Below are 19,805 nucleotides of genomic sequence, written 5' to 3'. Positions count from 1 at the left end.
TGATTTAAAAAACAACTACAGGGCTGGGCATGGTGGCTCACGCCTGTAATCCCAGCACTTTGGGAGACTGAGGCGGATGGATCACTTGAGGTCAGGAGTTCGAGACCTGGCCAACATGGTGAAACCCCCGTCTCTACTAAAAACACAAAAATTAGCCTGGTGTGGTGGCAGGCGCCTGTAATCCCAGCTACTCAGGAGGCTGAGGCAGGAGTATCACCTGAAACTAGGAGGCCGAGGTTGCAGCGAGCTGATATCATGCCACTGCACTCCAGCCTGGGCGACAGAGCAAGACTCCATCTCAAAAACAAACAAACAAAAACAACAACTACCAACCAAAATATTTCCTTGGTCTGTCCCTTGAAAGGACCTAGAGAGATGACATGCCAGTAGCAATGGTGAGCACATCTAGCCCTGAGATGTTTAAAAATATCAATCCTCATTCTAAGAAAGCTGGGTCTCTCGGAGAATGATTGATTTCAGGTTCTGGGCAGAGAATTCAAGGTAAGCCTGGGACAACAAGGTATATTAGGAAACAAGGAAGTACTCAAAGACTAAAGGCATCAGACCAAAAGACACTGGTGGTCAAATCTGGGACAATTTCAGTATCAAAAAATGATTGTGACTGATCTAAAACATCACTTAAAAACTCTTAAGTCCACAGTTACATTTTTTTTTTTAAAGACATAAAAATCTTTACAGCAGAATATCAGATAGTAATCTAGGTGGTAGATACATGGGTATTCATTGCACAGTCTTTCAACTTTTTATACTTGAAACTGCTGGATGGGGAAAGTTAATGATATATATATATATATTTTTTGAGACGGAGTTTTGCTCGTTACCCAGGCTGGAGTGCAATGGCACGATCTCGGCTCACCACAACCTCCACCTCCTGGGTTCAGGCAATTCTCCTGCCTCAGTCACCTGAGTAGCTGGGGTTACAGGCATGCACCACTGTGCCCAGCTAATTTTTTGTATTTTTAGTAGAGATGGGGTTTTACCATGTTGACCAGGATGGTCTTGATCTCTTGACCTCGTGATTCACCACGCCCGGCTAATGATATTTTTAAATAAGTGAGTGAGATTAAGAGGCTAAAAAGATAAATACACTAAGAAACCTGGATGCAGTCCTGTTTAAATCTGATGACAGGCCAGGCGTGGTGTCTTATTCCTATAATCCCATCACTTTGGGATGCCAAGGTAGGTGGATCATCTGAGGTCAGGAGTTTGAGATCAGCCTGACCAACACAGTGAAACACCATTTCTATACAAAAATTAGCCGGGCGTGAGGTCGCATGCCGGTAATCCCAGCTACTCAGGAAACTGAGGCAGGAGAATCACTTAAACCCAGGAGGCAGAGGTTGCAGTGAACCGAGATCACATCATTGCACTCCAGCCTGGGCAACAAAGCAAGACTCAAAAATAACTAACTAACTAACTAAATAAATAAATAAATAAATATCTGATGACAGTGGTTGCCTCTGTACAGAGGTGGTGGGATCAGACAAGGCCACTACCAGCTCCAACTGTGTCATTGTACAAATTAGAAAAAAGTACCTACATTGGGCTAAGTACCTGGAAAGGGACCCTTCCTTCTCAGCCTTGGCAGGGAAGAAACTCATCTGCACCCTTGACTGAGAGTTATAGTATGGGACATGAACTTTGAGGAAAGGTGTTTAGTGAACTATTTTGTTTAAATTTACAACTAGGCTGAGTGTGGTGGCTCACGCCTGTAACCCCAGCACTTTGGGAGGCCGAGCAGGGCGGATCATGAGGTCAGGAGTTCGAGACCAGCCTGACCAACATGGTGAAACCCTATCTCTACTAAAAATACAAAAATTAGCTGGGCATGTTGGCATGCGCCTGTAATCCCAGCTACTAAGGAGGCTGAGGCAGGAGAACTGCTTGAACCCGGGAGGCTGAGATTTCAGTGAGCCGAGACTGCCCCACTGCACTCCAGCCTGAGCAACAGAACGAGACTCCATCTTTAAAAAAAAAAAAAATTTTTTTTTCCCACAACTGTTTCACCTCTGCAGATCAGAGGAAGGGGAAGAGTATGAGACTTATTTTTCCTTTTATAATCTTCAGGAAAACTTACTTTTTAAAAAGGATATGTATTAATAGAGATATGGTCTCATTCCATCATCCAGGCTGGCATGCAGTAGTATGAATATAGCTCATGGCAGCCTTGAATTCCTGGACTCAGGCACTCATCTTGCTTCGGCTTCCCAAAGTGCTGGGATCTGGCCCATATTTATCCCTTTTATAATAAAAATTAAGAAATGCTTCCATGTATTTCTCCAAACAGAGTGGCTGCAGAATACTTTTTGTTACAATTGTAGGGAAGAAAATGTCTTTTAACATCTTGACTAAAACACAGGTAGTATCAATGCTCAGAAACTCAGCCTCATAATTCTATAACCATGCGGTATTCCACAAGATCCAGAAAACAGTCTGTATATGACTAATGTCAGAATGAACAAGGTCACTAAAAAAGACATAATGCCAAGTGAAATAAGCCAGTCAGAGAAGAACAAATACACGAGGTCCCTGATAGTAGTCAAATCCATAAAGACAGAAAGTAGGATGGTGGGTGCCACTGGCTGGGGAGGGGAATGGGGAGTGTGTTTAATGGGGACAGAGTTTCAGTTTGAGAAGATGAAAGAGTTCTGGAGATGGATGATGGTGACAGTTGCATAATAATGTGAATTTACTTAACACTGAATTGTATATTTAAAAATGATTAAAATGACAAATTTTATGTTATATATATTTTACCACCACCACAACAAAAAAACTATGGTAGTATACTTACACATTCAGATCATAATAATTCTTCAAATGAATTATTTCCTCAATAAACCCATTTGCTACATCTGGAAATCTTGCTTCCTAGAAACAAATAAGAACATAATTTACATTTCATTCACTAGAATGGTTTCAAATGGCAATACGAGACAGATGGCAAAAAGTATAATAAAATAACTAAAGACTAGAAAAGGGCTGTGAAGTAGGTCTGTGTGTGTCTTCAAGTTCAAAACTAGTTCCCAGATCAATCTGTCTACATAGAAGACAAGGTCTAGAAAGGTCTCGAGATCTGGTTCTCTGTCCCCATGTTACAGATCCATTCATCACTGTTTCAACAAATATTGAGCAGCTGTCTAGGCAAAAGAAATCGGAACACAAATAAGGCACAATCCCATAAGAGTCCTCAAGCAGCACACAATCTAGTGGCTAGATAAAAAAACACCTGGGCGGTCATGCAGGGTAGCTCACACCTGTAATCCCAGTGGGAGGCTGAGGGGGGTGGAACACCTGAGGTCAGAAATTTGAAACCAGCCTGTCCAACGTGGTGAAACCCCGCCTCTACTAAAAAAAAAATTTTTAAATTAGCTGGAAGTAGTGGTGGATGCCTGTAATCTCAGCTACTAGGGAGGGTAAGGCAGGAGAATCGTTTGAACCCAAGAGGCAGAGGTTGCAGTGAGCCAAGATTGGGCCACTGTACTCCAGCCTGGGTGACGGGGTGAAACTCCATCTCAAACAAACAAACAAAAAACACCTGGGTAAAGTAGGGTTAAGGGACTTGTCTGAAGGCAAACAGTGGCTACTGGATGTAATACCTTGTGTTATCTTAATATCAGCACCAAAAGAGCTCTGTATGATGACAGAAACATTCTCCTCTAAGCTTGATGATGAGGTAAGCTGTCAGCCTCATGTGGCTACATGAGATGTGACTGGTGACTGGTGCCAATGGAAACTGCCATTTGTAATTTTATTTAATGGTAAGACATTTAAATGTAAACAGCCACAAGGGGCTAGTGACTGCTATACTGGACAGGATAGGTCTAGGTAACTCAATAAACCTGCTTTAAGGGTTTGCATTTGGAGTGAACTCAAGGCCTTTGAAAAAAACGAGGGATTGCAGGTATGATAGCACTAGACAACCACGATATAAAGTTAGAATCACAGAGAGCTTCCTGAAGGGTTAAGTATAGTAAAGAAAGGCTGATTCCATTTTCATGTCTTTAGCATTTCTCTTCTATTCTGTATATCTAGATATACACCTCTTGAGAAAATGAAGTCCACATATACAAACTTTTTTCCTTTTTTTTGCAATGAAAAAAAAAAATCAATCAGTATATGTAATGTCTACAATTATTTACTTGATAAAATAAAACTTACCGTTTCCTTCACTAATAGTGCAACAAGTTCTTGATCTACCTCTGTAGTCTCTTGCCCCCAAATGTTTTCCAAATTGGGCTCTTGAGATTCTTGCATTGGAAAGGCTGGACCTGGCTCTTCATCATCAATTGCTAACTGTTGGTCTTCAAACTCTCCTAGAGGATGGGCAGGCTGAGGAGAAGAAGGCCCTGAAATCCCACCTTGCTGGGGTTCTGGCCTTGGAAAAGCTGACCCAGGGAATTCATGCTGAAACAACAAGCGGGCCAGCTCTGCTTCAGGCTGCCGTTCCTGAGGAACAACCTGGTTTGTTATCTCACGGGGCTGTTGGTTCAGAGACTGTAAGTAAGGATGATCTAGCCAGCAGTCTTCTTCGATGGCCTGATCATCTGCCAGAGCAGATGACTCTCCCAGATTTGATAACAGCTCTGTTTCTGAGTCTTCGGATGACTGGTTCTGAGTTTCCAAAGTATCGCTTTCCGTATAAAGAAGGCTACCTTCTTCCAAGATGACAACTTTCTGCTCTGATCTGGGGCTGACAATGTCATTTGCTGCTTGGTTACGACTCGGTCCAGGCTTGGGTTCTCTATCTGTTTGGACACTTGGCTTAGTGAATTCAGAGACTCCAGAAGGCCCAAGATCCAGAAATTCACCGTAGTCATCCTCAGAATCATCCTGTGCCCCAGAATCAAACAATGGGTTGTTATACACTGAAAAATAGCGGCTTTTATCTGATTCAAATGCTGCTCTAGACTTTTTAGGCCTTTCTTCTCCCAACCTTTTCAGATCTTGCCACTGGGCAGCTGGTTTGATGAGATTGGGTCGTGATGTCTGAGGTTTATTTGTCTAAGAAAAAATGAAATTTTAATAATAATAATTCAATTTCTTTCCTATGCCTATCCCTCCTTATGTACTTATACTGAGCTTCCGAGATAGGATAGGAAAGAAACAAAAACACACTCTAACAATACCTACCTATTCTTTACATTTATCTTAACATTTAAATTTGATCACACTAAATAGTATCTGTAAGAATCAAAGTAGCCATTCATAGATTAAAGCTTGAGATACAGTTTGAATTGTAACTTATTTTTATTTTACTTATTTTTATTTTTGAGACCGTTTCCCTCTGTCACCCACACTGGAGTGCAATTGTGCGATCTCAGCTCACTACAACCTCTGCCTCCTGGGCTCAAGTGACTCTTGTGCCTCAGCCTCCCGAGTAGCTGGATTACAGGCATGTGCCACCATGCCCAGCTAATTTTTGTGTTGCTTTTTCTTCCTTTTTTTTGTCGTCCAGGCTGGAGTGCAGTGGAGCAATCTTGGTTCACCGCAACCTCCGCTTCCCGGATTCAAGTGATTCTCCTGCCTCACCCTCCAGAATAGCTGGGACTACAGGAGCGTGGCACCACACCCAGATAATTTTTTGTATTTTTAGTAGAGACAGCGTTTCACAGTGTTATCAAGGATGGTCTCGATCTCCTGACCTTGTGATCCGCCCGCCTCAGCCTCCCAGAGTACTGGGATTATAGATCTGAGCCACCGTGTCCGGCCTAATTTTTGTGTATCTAATAGACACGGAGTTTTGCCATGTTGGCCACGCTAGTCTCAAACTCCCTGCCTCAAGCGATCTGCTTCCCTTGGCCTCCCAAAATGCTGGGATTACAGCAGATGTGAGCCACTGCACCCCGCCATGAATTATAATTTAACCCAAGACCACTAAAACAAAAATAACGCCACAGCAGAGAAAACAATGAAGGAATGTTAACACATCAGAAGAATAAGAAATGTTCAAAAAACATATAAAAATAATCTAAATCTCACTAAAAATTAAAACAAGACAGTATTTTTTCCCTGTAATATTAGCAAACTTTTAAATTAGATAATACCAAGCATTGGTGAGGATGCGTGTGAAAATCCTTTTTTTTTTTTTTTTTTTTTAAATTTCTTGAGACAGTCTTACTCTGTTACCCAGGCTGAAGTGCAATGGCGTGATCTCAGCTGACTACAACTTCCACCTCCCAGGTTCAAGCAATTCTCCTGTCTGAGACTCCCAAGTAGCTGGGATTACAGGCGCCCACTTTCACACCCAGCTAATTTTTGTATTTTCAGTAGAGACAGGGTTTCGTCATGTTGTCTAGGCTGGTCTTGAACTCCTGGCCTCAGGTGATCAGCCCACCTCAGCCTCCCAAAGTGCTGGGATTACAGGCGTGAGCCACTGTGCTTGGCTGATGTGTGAAAACTCATACTATCACTTATTGCTGGTGAATTTAGGAGAGCAATTTGGCACTATTTATTAAAATAAAAAATGTATATATCTGTCATCACTTTTTCATACTGTTCTATAAACCCTCATGTATCTAAATAGGGCATATACAAGAATATTCAGCATAAACAGAAAAAAACCTAGAGACGCTCTCAAGTTTGTACCTAAGAGAATGGTTAAATAAACTATTACTTATTTGTTCTACAAAATACTCTATAACTGTCCCCACCAAAAAAGAGGGAGCTCAGTCTGTAATGAAATGGAAAGTTCACCAAGAAACGCCATTAAGTCAAGAAAAGTGAGTTACAAAATCATACATAGAATGATTGTATTTACTTAAAATATGTTAAGACACAGAATCATTTCTAAAAGTATGTATATGTACGTACATACAAATTCAAAGAAAAGACCTGGAAGGATACATGCTACACTGGTAACAACAGTTTCTCTAGGAAGTCCCTAGAAGAAAGGAGATGGTGAATCTCAGGCTTTAGTGTGAGTCCCTGAAGACTATGCCACTGAAGTAAGGGGGGCAAACTGGACCTGGACCACCTGGGAACTGAATCCCAGCACAGAGAGTTTAACTCCCTGAATGTGAGGTGCTGTTGTTTTTACTCTTCTTCAAGAAACCAATTAAGGTCCTCTATAGAGAAACATAACATCATACAGAATCTCAAAATTTTCGTATACAATGACTTACACTCAATCAAAAATAACTAGGAAAACAAGAACTTAAGGCAACAATAGAAAACCAAAACAAGAGAAGTAACAGACAAAAGCAACAAACCTACAGAGGTTTCACACAGTGAAGTTATCAACACGAATTCTAAAATAACAATTAGCATGTTTAGGGAAATCAAAGACTAGATTGAGAACTGTATCCAAGAAGTAGAAGATCAAATACAAGTTCCAAAATGGAAAAATACAGTAAGACTGGATAGATATATAGCATTTTAAGTAAATATAGTTGAAGAGAGAAATTAGTGCATTGAAAGCCAGGTCAGAATAAAATAGCCAGAGTAAGGCATAGATGAAATGGAAAATTAGATAAGAGAACATGTCAAGAACAATAACGTCTTCAAAACATGTAAGTAGACTTGTAGAAGAGAAGAAGCTGTTTCTTTGGTAGAGGAGGAGAAAGGAAAACGAGGGAAGGGAAGGAGGGAAGACATAATGGTTAGTTCAAATCAAGAAAAAAGGGGAAAAAACAAGGAGTCACAGATTAAGAGGAAGTAGAACAGTCTGTTTTGTTTAATTCTATAGAATATATTCAAAACCTCAAAGAATGTACTGGTTCTGTAGACTCTTAAAAAAAAAAAAAAAAAAACCCTCAAAGAAATAAAGAAAACTTCTGGCCAGGTGTGGTGGCTCACACTGTAATCCCAGAACTCTGGGAGGCCAAGGCGGGCGGATCACCTGAGGTCAGGAGTCTGGCCAGCCTGACCAACATGGTGAAACCCTGTCTCTATTAAAAATACAAAATTAGCTGGGAGTGGTGGCACATGCCTGTAATCCCAGTTACTTGGGAGGCTGAGGCAGGAGAAGCACTTGAACCTGGGAGGCAGAGGTTGCAGTGAGCCAATTGCACCACCACACACACCAGCCTGGGCGACAGAGTGAAACTCCATCTCAAAAAAAAAAACAAAAAACAAAAAACTTCTAAACTTTTTATGAAGTCAGAATCATGTTTATATATATAAAAAAAATCTGTTAAGGATATCATAAGTACACACGAACCTACAGGCCAATCTCACTTATGAGACCTATGGAGAAAATATTAATATTAGCAAATGGAATCCCCAGCAGCATGTTACCACTACAATGCCACAACCAAGGGGGAGTCTTTCCAAAGACACAGTAACTTACCAACTAACAGGTCAAGGACGAAAAACCACATGACAATCTCTGTAAGATGCTAAAATAGAATGTAACAGAATTCTACGTTCACTTTTGAAAAAAAAAAAAAAAAAAAAAAACGTTTAAAGTCAAAGTACACGACTAGTTCCTTAACATAACTAAAAAAATAGTACCTCAAGCAAAAAGGCACCATCAAAGAAACATTAAAAGTACTCATGGGCTGGGCACGGTGGCTCATTCCTGTAATCCCAGCACTTTGGGAGGCTGAGGCGGGCGGATCATGAGGTCAACAGATCGAGACCATCATGGCCAACACGGTGAAACCGCATCTCTACTAAAAATACAAAAATGGCACATGCCTGTAGTCCCAGCTACTTGGGAGGCTGAGGTAGGAGAATTGCTTGAACTTGGGAGGTAGAGGTCACAGTGAGCCGAGGTAGTGCCACTGTATTCCAGCTTGGCTGACAGTGTTAAGACTGTCTCCAAAAAAAAAAAAAAAAAAAAACTGTATTCCCATTTATGTTGGTGGCCATTCTTGTTCTTCTCTATCAACACTATTAAAATTTTTGAGGAAGTACCATAATATAATTAAACAAGTGAAAGAAGTATAAAAATTGGAAAAGACAGATCAGATGCAAGTTTTCAACAAATTTAAGAGTCAACTGAAAAATCACTACAGACAATAATAATAAGGTGATCAAGTATGAAATTAAAATAAGCAACAAGGGCCGGGCATGGTGGCTCACGCCTGTGATTCCAAAACTTTGGGAGTGCTGAGGTGGGTGGATCACTTGAAATCAGGAGGTCAAGACCAGCCTGACCAACATGCTGAAACCCCACTGCTACTAAAAATACAAAAAGTAGCTGAGTATGGTGGTACACGCCGTAATCTTAGCTACTCAGGAGGCTGAGGCAGGAGAATTGCCTGAACCCAGGAGGCAGAGGTTGCGGTGAGCTGAGATCGCGCCATTGCACTCCAGCCTGGGTAACAAGAGCGAAACTCCATCTCAAAAAAAGAAAAAAAAAGAAACAATAAAGAGCAACAAGAAGACTTACTCTCCATTTTGGAATGAAGCATTGCCCGATGCTAGAATCACAATAAAGACAATTGAGATCCTTATGCTAAATTTGTTGTAATTTTGTCCTTTGACAGGTCTGGCAACCCAAAAGGGACAGAGACTGTTGATGATCTTGAGGTAACTCAAGGAACATGGCAAAAAACAGTAACTCCTTTTTTTGGGGAGTATTTCCCGCATGTTGCTGCAAGCATTCAAAGTTGTCAGGTCTGAGCTCTGCTCTTTTTAGCAACTGATCTCTTTGACTTTGAGGGTACCAAGTCAGGCAGCGTGTGAGAAAGCATTTGACTTTGCAGTACCTAGGATTAATCTGTGCTATGGCAGGGCACATGACTTTTGGGAATGTGATGGCTCACAAATCACTGGCAAGAACTGTGTTCTTTTGCTCCTTCTTTGCAGAGGTCTTTATTGCTTGAGTCAAGCCCCCAAGATTATGGCCAGAAAGAAATGTGGGTGCAACTCCATTTGCTGCTAGCATACAGGGGTGCAGTTTTAAAGCTAACTGATACCAGCTGTATTGAGTGCAGGAAGGGTATAAACTCAGGCTTTTGGAATCTGTGGGTATGTGGATTCTTTCTCTTGCAGGCTAAGGTGAGGGAGGCCTCAGATGTCTGACTCGGTCAGATGGAAACTGGAAGGTTATTGGCTACGTTGGGTATCTTGTAGCCAAAGCCACCTTGGTCCTGAGATACACAAGAACCAACATATAAACAGGATCCCTAATTTCTAAAAATTGTACTCTACCTTCTGGGAGTCCTTCCTTTTTCATGTACAAAATTTCTGGCCCCAGGGGCTACAAATATTTACGAAAGTGGCAGACTTTACCAAAAATAATTTAGAATTATGATGTGGAATGTTCCAGATGAAAAAGAGTGTTCATCCAAGAAATTCACTTGAATCCTAAGCCTCCAAATTACACAGAGAGAATAAGATTCTTACTGGCATTCAGAAGCCTCAAGGAGACAACAGGATTCTAAAATAGCTTTTTTTTTTTGAAAGATTCACTGCAAAAAGCTAATGACAAACTAGAAATGCAAGATTACCTCCCATACCACAGACAGACAGACCAATGCAGCTTTTACTGCTCTCCTCTATCCCACTGTACCTGAATATTGCATCTACTCCTGAATATTCAGAGTCTACTAACTCTGAGTTGCCTTTCTTCTCTGAAAAAACAGTCCAACTGTTGCCTTATGAAACAGAACAACCTGAAAATGTAGCATGTAATTCCTAACTTACATGCTATGGAACGGGCCACAGTTTTAAAATGTCCTAAACCTAGAGAAGACTTTCAAACACATTTTAAAGAATTCAAGGTCTTAATGATAACTTATAACCCTAGGATACCTGACTTTTTACCAGCTAACACACGTTGGTAGGACCTGGGAAAGAAGGGGGAATAAAAATAGATAAAAGCAGCAGAATGTTATTTTCCTGAGGATGACATTCAGGATCTGACAAGTACCATCCAGTCTATGTATGGGCCAGGCAAAGCCTGAAATATCAGACATAACCTTTAGAGAGCCACTCCCAAAATGTTTCAGAGCTCTATGGTGTTACCAGGAACCAAAATAGATGCCCCTTTATCAACTAAGACAAATCCTAAGGTTTTGTCTTTAAAAAAAAAAAAAAATTAGGGACAAAGGCCACCTATGATGGCGCATGCCTGTAATCCCAGCTACTCCGGAGGCTGAGACATGAGAATCGCTTCAACCCTGGAGGTGGATGTTACAGTGAGTCGAGATTGTACCACTGCACCCCAGCCTGGGCAACAAAGGGAGACCCTGTTTAAAAGAAAAAAAAATTAGAGACAGGGTCTCACTCTATCACCTAGGCTGAAGTACAGTGGCATAATCATAGCTCACTGCAGCCTTCAATTCCTGGGCTCAAATGATTCTCCTGCCTGGACCTCTCACAGCACTGGGATTACAGGTTATGAGCCACTGGGCCTGGCCTTACCCTTAAGGTTAAGGAAACAAAAGTTACCTATGAGGTCAAGGGTTCAGGATGACTGGTGTGGCAACTCCCTAAATTCCTATGCTCTAAGAAAAAGCACACTGTTGCTAAACTCCCTACCAATAGAGGGTATCAGGCAAATATCAGACCCCTCCCTAACTGATTTACAACCCAGAAACCCAGTACAACTCTTATAAGGACAGAGGACCGGTCTTACAAACATCCTTTTCTGATAAACTACTACATACAGATCTTAAGCCAGTTTCTGCCAGCTTATAGAGGCTACACACAAACTGCCTTTGTGCCCTATAGTTCACCTTTTGAAGGAAAAAGCCAAATTCCACCTCATTTTAATGCTGAAACTCCACCTTAGGGAAGCTCTGGTAAGTCTTTGGCAGCCCTGAAGTCAGTAACTAATTAAGAAACAAGCTGAATTGAAAGACTGCTGGCCAGGCATAGAGGCTCACGCCTGTAATCCAAGTACTTTGGAGGCCAAGGTGGGCAGATCACCTGAGGTTGGGAGTTCAAGACCAGTCTGACCAACATGGTGAAACCCTGTCTTTTAAAAAAAAGGACAAGACTGCCACAGAACTAAATCAGTCTCCAAAACATGACTTTCTGACATTTAGCTATTTTGAAATTCTTTGTAAAAGAAACTTATATCTGCTGAGTGTGGTGGCTTGCGCCTGTAATCCTAGCACTTTGGGAGGCCAAGACGGGCAGATCACGAGGTCAGGAGTTCAAGACCACCCTGGCCAACATGGTGAAACCCCGTCTCTACTAAAAATATAAAAATTAGCTAGGCACAGTGATGGGCGCCTATAATCCCAGCTACTCAGGAGGCTGAGGCAGAACTGCTTGAACCCAGGAGGTGGAAGAGGCAGTGAGCTGATATTGTGCCACTGCACTCCAGCCTGGGCAACAAAGCAAGACTCCATCTCAAAAAAAAAAAAAAAAAAAAAAAAGGAACTTACATCTATAAAGAAAATCTCAATTTTTAAGTGTCTCTGCACCTAAACCACTGGAAACATTTATAATGAAAAGGACACTGGCTTAAAGTTTGTCTAACAAATCTAACCTTTGTTTAAGATGCTTTTCCTATCGATGTAGTTTTTTTTTTTTTTTGAGACTCAGTCTTGCTCTGTTGCCCAGGCTGGAGTGTAGTAGTGCCATCTTGGCTCACTGCAACCTCCACCTCCTGGGTTCAAGTGCTTCTCCTGCCTCAGCCTCCTGAGTAGCTGGGATTACAGGTGCCTGCCACCACACCTGGCCAATTTTTGTTATTTTCAGTAGAGATGGGGTTTCACTATCTCTGCTGGGCTGGTCTTGAACTCCTGACCTTGTGATCCACCCACCTTGGCTTCCCAAAGTGCTGGGATTATAGGCGTGAGCCACCACGCCTGGCTTCCTTATGATTTTCTTAATCTTTCCTCAGCTTACTTTATTATAAGAATGTAGTATATTATATATTTATATATATATATACACACACACACACACACACAAAATATTACATAATTACACACACACACACACACACACACACATACGTATATATTAGGCCACAGGACACATATATGTATATATGGCCAGTCCTCTGTCCTTATAAGAGTTGTACTGGGTTTCTGGGTGTAAATATACACACACATATATATGTATGTACTATACAATATTACATATATATAATATACTAACTAAAGTATGTTAACCAACTATGTTATTGGTCAACAGTATACTATTAATAGTTGAGTAGTTATTAAGTAGTATTAAGGAGTTAAGGCTTTGGTCAACGGCATGCTATTAGCAGTTAAGTTTTTGAGGAGTCAAAAGTTATATGCAGATTTTAAACTGCACAGGAGTCAACACCCCTAACCACCATGCTGTTCAAGTGTAAACTGTATTTGACAACTGGCAAATAAAGAATCTTAATGAAGGCTGTAAGATCTGCTTCTCTGTGTCTCCCCGTCTATACATGCATTATGTATGTGTGATATTTCACTACCAAAATACATGAGAGAACTCTGATAACTGGTTTAAGGAAAAAGCAAGCAATTCAATCTTTTATCAGAAAAACAGGACCTAACTCCAATGTCTTTTAGTTCACATGAGGTGGGTATTTTTGACAAGACCATTTGGAAAACAGCTGTATGTCTTCTGATCAGTGAAAATGCCCATGTATTTATCTTTTTTTTGAGACAGAATCTCCCTCTGTCGTACAGGCTGGAATGATATCAATAGGGAATATCAAGGCAAATATCAGACCCCTCCCTAACTGATTTACAACCCAGAAACCCAGTACAACTCTTATAAGGACAGAGGACTGGCCTTACAAACATCCTTTTCATGGTTCACTGTAACCTCCGTCTCCAGGGTTCAAGCGATTCTCCTGCCTCAGCCTCCTGAGTAGCTGGAAGTACAGGCATGTGCCACCACACCTGGCTAATTTTTGTATTTTTAGTAGAGACAAGTTCTTACCATGTTGGTCAGGCTGGTCTCGAACTCCTGACCTCAAGTGTTCCACTCGCCTCGGCCTCCAAAAGTGCCAGAATACAGGCATAAGCCACTGTGCCTGGCCTATATGGATGCTTTTCATATTCCAAAATTATATGAAGCTCCTAGAAATCTGGCATGTCTTGGTATAAATGCTACCAGTCATAATTTTGGTTCAGAAATAACTAAATTTCCTTGTCAACTATGTCATTATTATAATGAGCTCTCATCAGGTTTTTAGCCACAGCCATTTTAAGTCTTGCTGTCCACAGTTATTCTGTTCTGATACCTTTTCTGAAAGCTCTTTGCAAGCAATTATAATCCTAAAGTGCTGTGTCTTAAAAGACTTATATGGGAAAAATAAAATGAATTCTGACAAATACAGGTTTGAGTTCATACTATTGAACTAAATATCCAAAATTCTAATGAGGAAACTAATGGATTTGTGTAACTGCTAACCAAAATCAAACAGCAAAAATTACACAAGACTGAATTGATAAAGAAGAATAACAAGTTTTTATGGCTTATTTGAAACACTGCTATTCTTTTAATGTTTTGTTTTCCAGATTTAAGGAAACTGTTTTAAACTTTTTATAACTTACAGCAATTTGGTTAAGTATACTTTTGTAATAAAAATAAAACATTTTCTTTTCTTCCCAACGGGATCCTTCCAGAATTTGCAAACTATTCACGACTATTCTTATTTTTATGGCAATATCATTATTTGCATAAGTTCACTAAGTATTTGTCCTTTTAATAACAGGATACAACTGGAAACTGGTTATGTTACCAAGGCTTTGACTGGAATGCCATATTTCAAAATGTGCAAACAATGCCTGGCTTAAAGCATTCCCTGCCTTACAGTGAGTAAATCTGTCTCTTCCTGGCAGGCTCAGGAACCTCCAGATGTTGGATGCAGGAGGCAAAAACTAATGTCTGCCTTGGTTTGGCTTCCTAGCAGAGACATTTTTTAAACTCTAACTTGAGATTCCTTGTCAAAATTTCCAGCAAAGCAAATTTAAATATGTGGTTAGTCAGGCAAACTGGTCTTACTGTGATTATCTTTGGTAGAAATGGAAGTGACTGTAAAGAAAAAAATTACATTTCAAAAGAAAATTCCAATATGTCTGTTAGACTGTAGCCCTGTTAATTAAGTTTTCATTATCTACCTGTACATTGCACTGAATTCTGAACTCTTTTAGTTTTCTCTAATATCCAGCTACAACTATCCAATGAAGGAGAACTGCTCAGTTCCTGAAGCCCTATAAGCTGAAGCTGGACAACTCGATGCAAATTTCAAGGAATAAGTCTCATGCCTAATGCATGGGCCACATACAGACTTCACTAGGATGGCCAATGCCATAACCAGAGACATTTCACAACTGTCAACCACATCAGAGCAAGACTCCCTCTCATAATAAGACTCTTACCTTCCTTAATTTTTCCTTACTTATGCCTAACTCTCACTTGGCAGGACAACACTGTAGTTAAAATTTCACCCTTAGTAGCCTCTGCAGGTAACTTGCACTCTCTGCTTTAATTTAACCCAGTCATGGGATGCTAGATTACCTACTAACTCAACAGAGAATAATCTGTGCTGTTGATGATGCTTCTTGTTGCACACAGATAAATACATCAGGTACTGCAGAGCAGACTACCTGGTTACAACAGGGTAGACACCTTGTCTGGCTATTTGATTTTAGTTGGTTCGGTTCACAAGGGCCCTAGCTAAGGAGCATACTCCACCCAAACTCTTGGTATTACCCTCCTTAGAGTCATAACAGCAGTCTCCCTGGTGTGCTGTATCCCCTCAAAAAGTTTTAAATGTTTTTATACACCAACTTGTCAAACGCCAAATGATCTTGCTCCAGCTAGAACAAGAAAAACAAAACGAACAACAACAAAAAAATGTGTGATAATGATGACAACAGAACCTATAAAGCGTATCCTGGGACCAGAAACCCAAAATGATGGTAACTGAGAGTGGCACTGATGCCCAAAGGTTTGGTCAGGCCCTGGGTGAAAACCTGACAGAAAGGGAGGAATAGTTAGATAAAAATAATAGGAGGCCACTGTTTTGGACTAAGTGTCTGCACTAGACCCCAAAAGACCAGACTAAAACTCAAAATGGAGTCATCTATGTAAGTCTCATGTTACTGAACCTAAACCTGATAAGTTCATTTGATCTTCCCAGAATTCGAGAGTAAGAGTGAACAACCAATTTCTTAAACAGGGCAGTTTAAATCTTCAATGAGTATCATATGAATTTCCCTCTGCTTTAATCCTTATACAGGAAAGGCGGCCTGAAGAAGCCTGATGTTAACTAGCCAAAACAAGTTTTCTCTTTTCTGTCTCCCTGTCCCAAACTGACAAGAAAAGTAACTTTGAAAGGACTTCTGCTCTCTTCAGCCCTTCTCTGTCTATAAAGCCAACCACTTCTGCTCAGCTCAGTGGAACACCTACTGAATTTTATGGAGAAATGTTGCTTGGTTCTAGAACCACAATAAAGCCAACTAGGATCTTTAAACTGAAAAAGAAAAAAAAAAAAAAAAAAAGAAGGCAACAGACTTGTAGTTTTAAAAAAATAGGATTTTCTCCTTTTTGAGAAGGAGTAGTGGCGCGATCTTGGCTCACTGCAACCTCCACCTCCCAGGCTGAAGCAATTCTCTGCCTTAGCCTCCTGAGTAGCTGGGATTACAGATGCCTGCCACCATGCCCAGCTAATTTTTTGTATTTTTAGTAGAGACAGGGTTTCACCATGTTGGCCAGGCTGATCTTGAACTCCTGACCTCAGGTGATCCACCTGCCTCGGCCTCCCAGAGTACCGGGATTAAAGGTCTGAGGCACTGTGCAGGGCCAAAAAAAAAAAAACAGTTCAAAATTACAATGAAAGGGCCGGGTGTGGTGGCTCATGCCTGTAATCCCAGCACTTTGGGAGGCCCAGGCTGGCGGATTACAAGGCCAGTAGTTCGAGACCAGCCAGGCCAACATGGTGAAACCCATCTCTACTAAAAATATAAAAATTAGCTGGGTGTGGCAGCACACACCTGTAATCCCACTACTCGGGAGGCTGAGACAGGAGAATCCTTGAAACTAGAAGGCGAAGGTTGCAGTGAGCCAAGGTTGCACCACTGCACTACAGCCTGGGTGAAAAAGTGAAACTCCATCTCTAAATAAATAAATAAAAGTACAATGAAAGAAAAAATGCCATTCACAAAAGTAACGGAAAAGCCGGGTGCAGTGGCTCATTCCTGTAATCCGAGCACTTTGGGAGGTCAAGGTGGGTGGATCATCTGAGGTCAGGAGTTCGAGACCAGCCTGACTAACATGGAGAAACCCCGTTTCTACTAAAAATACAAAAAAAAAAAAATTAGCTGAGAGTGGTGGCACATGCCTGTAATCCCAGCTACTCAAGAGGCTGAGGCAGGAGAATCATTTGAACTCGGGAGGTGGAGGTTGCAGTGAGCTGAGATTGTGCCACTGCACTCCAGCCTGGGCAACAAGAGCAAAACCTCATCTCAAAAAAAAGAAAGAAAAAAAAAAGCAACAGAAAATATAAAATAACCAAGAAAAGCAAAAAATGTTTAAGATCTATATTAAGAAAAATTCAAAATGCTTTCTGGATGAGGAATATAAAAGGTGGCTTGACTACATGAAAAGACAGCATTTGTTCTTGGTTAGAAAGAGCAGTATCATAAAAATTGCTCTATAAATGTAAGAAGATTTGTTTCAGATTAGGCAAACTGATTTTATATATACACAAGTCTATTTATATTTTGAAACTAAAAAAGTTGATTGTAAAATCCATATAAAAACTTAAGTGTAAGACTATCCAGGATGATTCTGAAAACTGGGATAATATGGGGAGAATAAGCCTAATCCAACAGTAAAATATACTACAATGTTGTAGCAATGACAACAGTGCAATCTGGTGCATTAACAGTCAGATGAAACAATGGTGCAGAGATTCAATCCAAAAACAGACTGAAACATACAGCTTCTAAATCTAGGGGTACATGAGGTAGAATGGAAAAGGGTCTGTTCTCAGAACAAGTACAAGAGGTGCGCTCAGCTACTCTACAAAAAGGCCCACAAGAGTGGCTGAAAAATCAGATCACCAATTTGCAATAATGTCTCATTGTAAGTTTAAAGAAAACTCACTTCTGTCAGGATGACATCATCATCCAGGTCTTCTTCTTCATGTTGCTGAGGAGCTGGGGTGACCAGCATTGGAATCCCTTCCTCATCTGAGGAGTCAGATATGGTGATGGGCCCATCTCTGAGATTGATCCACTCTACAGGAAAGCAGAGAACACTGTTACTGGGAGGCTGGCACTATCATATCCAACCCTTTAAGTTTGTCTTGACAAGGGTACAGCCTAAGTCAAGTTCATGGCTACTAGTGTGTCAACTTAGCTCCTCAAGCAGTCCATGCACTTAAGCATTAACAGCTACGCTTCTACGCTGGCTTTTGTGAATAACACATTTTGGGAACTGCTAGAGGAGATCTGACAATTACTATGATCAATATTATCAACTTTTTCTCATACTAGGCTGGAGAAATCTGTTCATAACATTTTCTTGACTGTGAATTTCTTTAAAGTAAAATAATGGTCTCCCAATCCATCTCTATTCCTCTGAGGAATAAAAGGCTATTTTACTTAAATTGCTTGGTCTGAAAAAATTATCACGCAAAAATAATAAAATTTTGATTATTTAAAATACTGAAATTTGTTCACCTTAAACATAAACTTTAAAAATCATTTAAGCAAACATATTTCAATGCTTTAGTCAAGCACCAATTTAGCATCTATGACAGTGAGCAATTTAACTTTCCTACTTTCCTTTTAAATATATACTATAACCACCTAGATGTAGTAATTCTATTCAAGGTTTTTACTTCCTTTTATCAATTTGAAAACAGGACGGGCTGGGCATGATGGCTCACGCCTATAATCCCAGCACTTTGGGAGGCTGAGGCGGGTGGATCACGAGGTCAGGAGTTCAAGACCAGCCTTGCCAAGATGGTGAAACCCATCTCTACTAAAAATACAAAAATTGGCCAGGCATGGTGGCAGGCGCCTGTAATCCCAGCTACTCAGGAGGCTGAGGTAGGAGAATCGCTTGAACCCGGGCAGCAGAGACTGCAGAGAGCCGTGATTGTGCCACTGCACTCCAGCCTGGGGGCAGGACCAGGTGGAGGTAATTGGATCACAGGGGCAGTTTCCGCCATTCTGTTTTCACGATATTAAGTCTTGAGGTATGTGACAGTTTTATAAGCATCTGGTATTTCCCCTGCTTGCAGTCACTCCATCCTGCCTCCTGAGAAGGTACCTGCTTCTCCTCTGCCTTTAGCCATGATAGTAAGTTTCCTGAGGCCTCCCCAGCAATGTGGAACTGTGAGTCAATTAAACCTCTTTCCTTCATAAATTACCCAGTCTCAGGTATTTCTTCACAGCAATGTGAGAGCAGACTAATACAGTTGCTTTCATGTTACAATGGTATAGCTGAATAGTTGCAACAGAGACCACATGGCCTGCAAGGCTACAGTATTAACTACTTAGCTCTCTAAATTTGCTGAGCCCTGGTTGTGGGTATTAATTTCTCAGCTTTTCTTCTTCCTTTTTTTCCCCAGACTGGGTCTTGCTCTGTTGCCCAAGCTGGAGTGCAGTGGTGCAATCTCGGCTCACTGCAATCTTTGCCTTCTGGGTTCAAGTGATTCTTGTGCCTCAGCCTCCTGAGTAGCTGGGATTATAGGCTTGCAACACCATGCCTGGCTCATTTTTGTAATTTTAGTAGCGGTGGGGTCTCCCCATGTTGGCTAGGATGGTTTGTTTGTTTTTTGCGACAGAGTCTCTTTCTCTCTGTTGCCCAGGCTGGAGTACAATAGCATGAATATAGTTCTCTGCAGTCTTGACCTTCTGGGTTCAAGTAATGTTCCCATCTTGGTATTCCAAGTACCTGGGACCTGGTTAACCCAA

The 19,805-nt window shown here is 40.9% G+C and overlaps 1 protein-coding gene across 6 annotated transcripts in view; it reads right to left on the bottom strand.

Annotated features, from left to right (window-relative positions):
* Window positions 1–19,805, bottom strand: part of RNF216 (ring finger protein 216) — a 159,989-nt gene that overhangs the window by 120,762 nt on the left and 19,422 nt on the right. For 5 of the 6 annotated variants that reach the window (XM_012455571.2, XM_012455573.2, XM_064376466.1 and 2 more), the window contains exons 3-5: window positions 17,986–18,119; window positions 4,183–5,025; window positions 2,816–2,892 (exon numbers count right to left, since the gene is read on the bottom strand). In XM_012455571.2, coding sequence (XP_012310994.1) covers window positions 2,816–2,892; window positions 4,183–5,025; window positions 17,986–18,119 — 1,054 coding nt within the window. The remainder of the gene's footprint in view (window positions 1–2,815; window positions 2,893–4,182; window positions 5,026–17,985; window positions 18,120–19,805) is intronic. The other variant, XM_012455572.2, reaches the window with a different exon arrangement.

Source organism: Aotus nancymaae, unplaced genomic scaffold, assembly GCF_030222135.1.
Source record: "Aotus nancymaae isolate 86718 unplaced genomic scaffold, 86718_ANA_hifiasm-v0.15.2.pri h1tg000015l_0, whole genome shotgun sequence".
Classification (NCBI taxonomy): domain Eukaryota; kingdom Metazoa; phylum Chordata; class Mammalia; order Primates; family Aotidae; genus Aotus; species Aotus nancymaae.
Note: the sequence above shows the minus strand (reverse complement) of the source record. Positions and strands in the feature narration are given on the sequence as shown.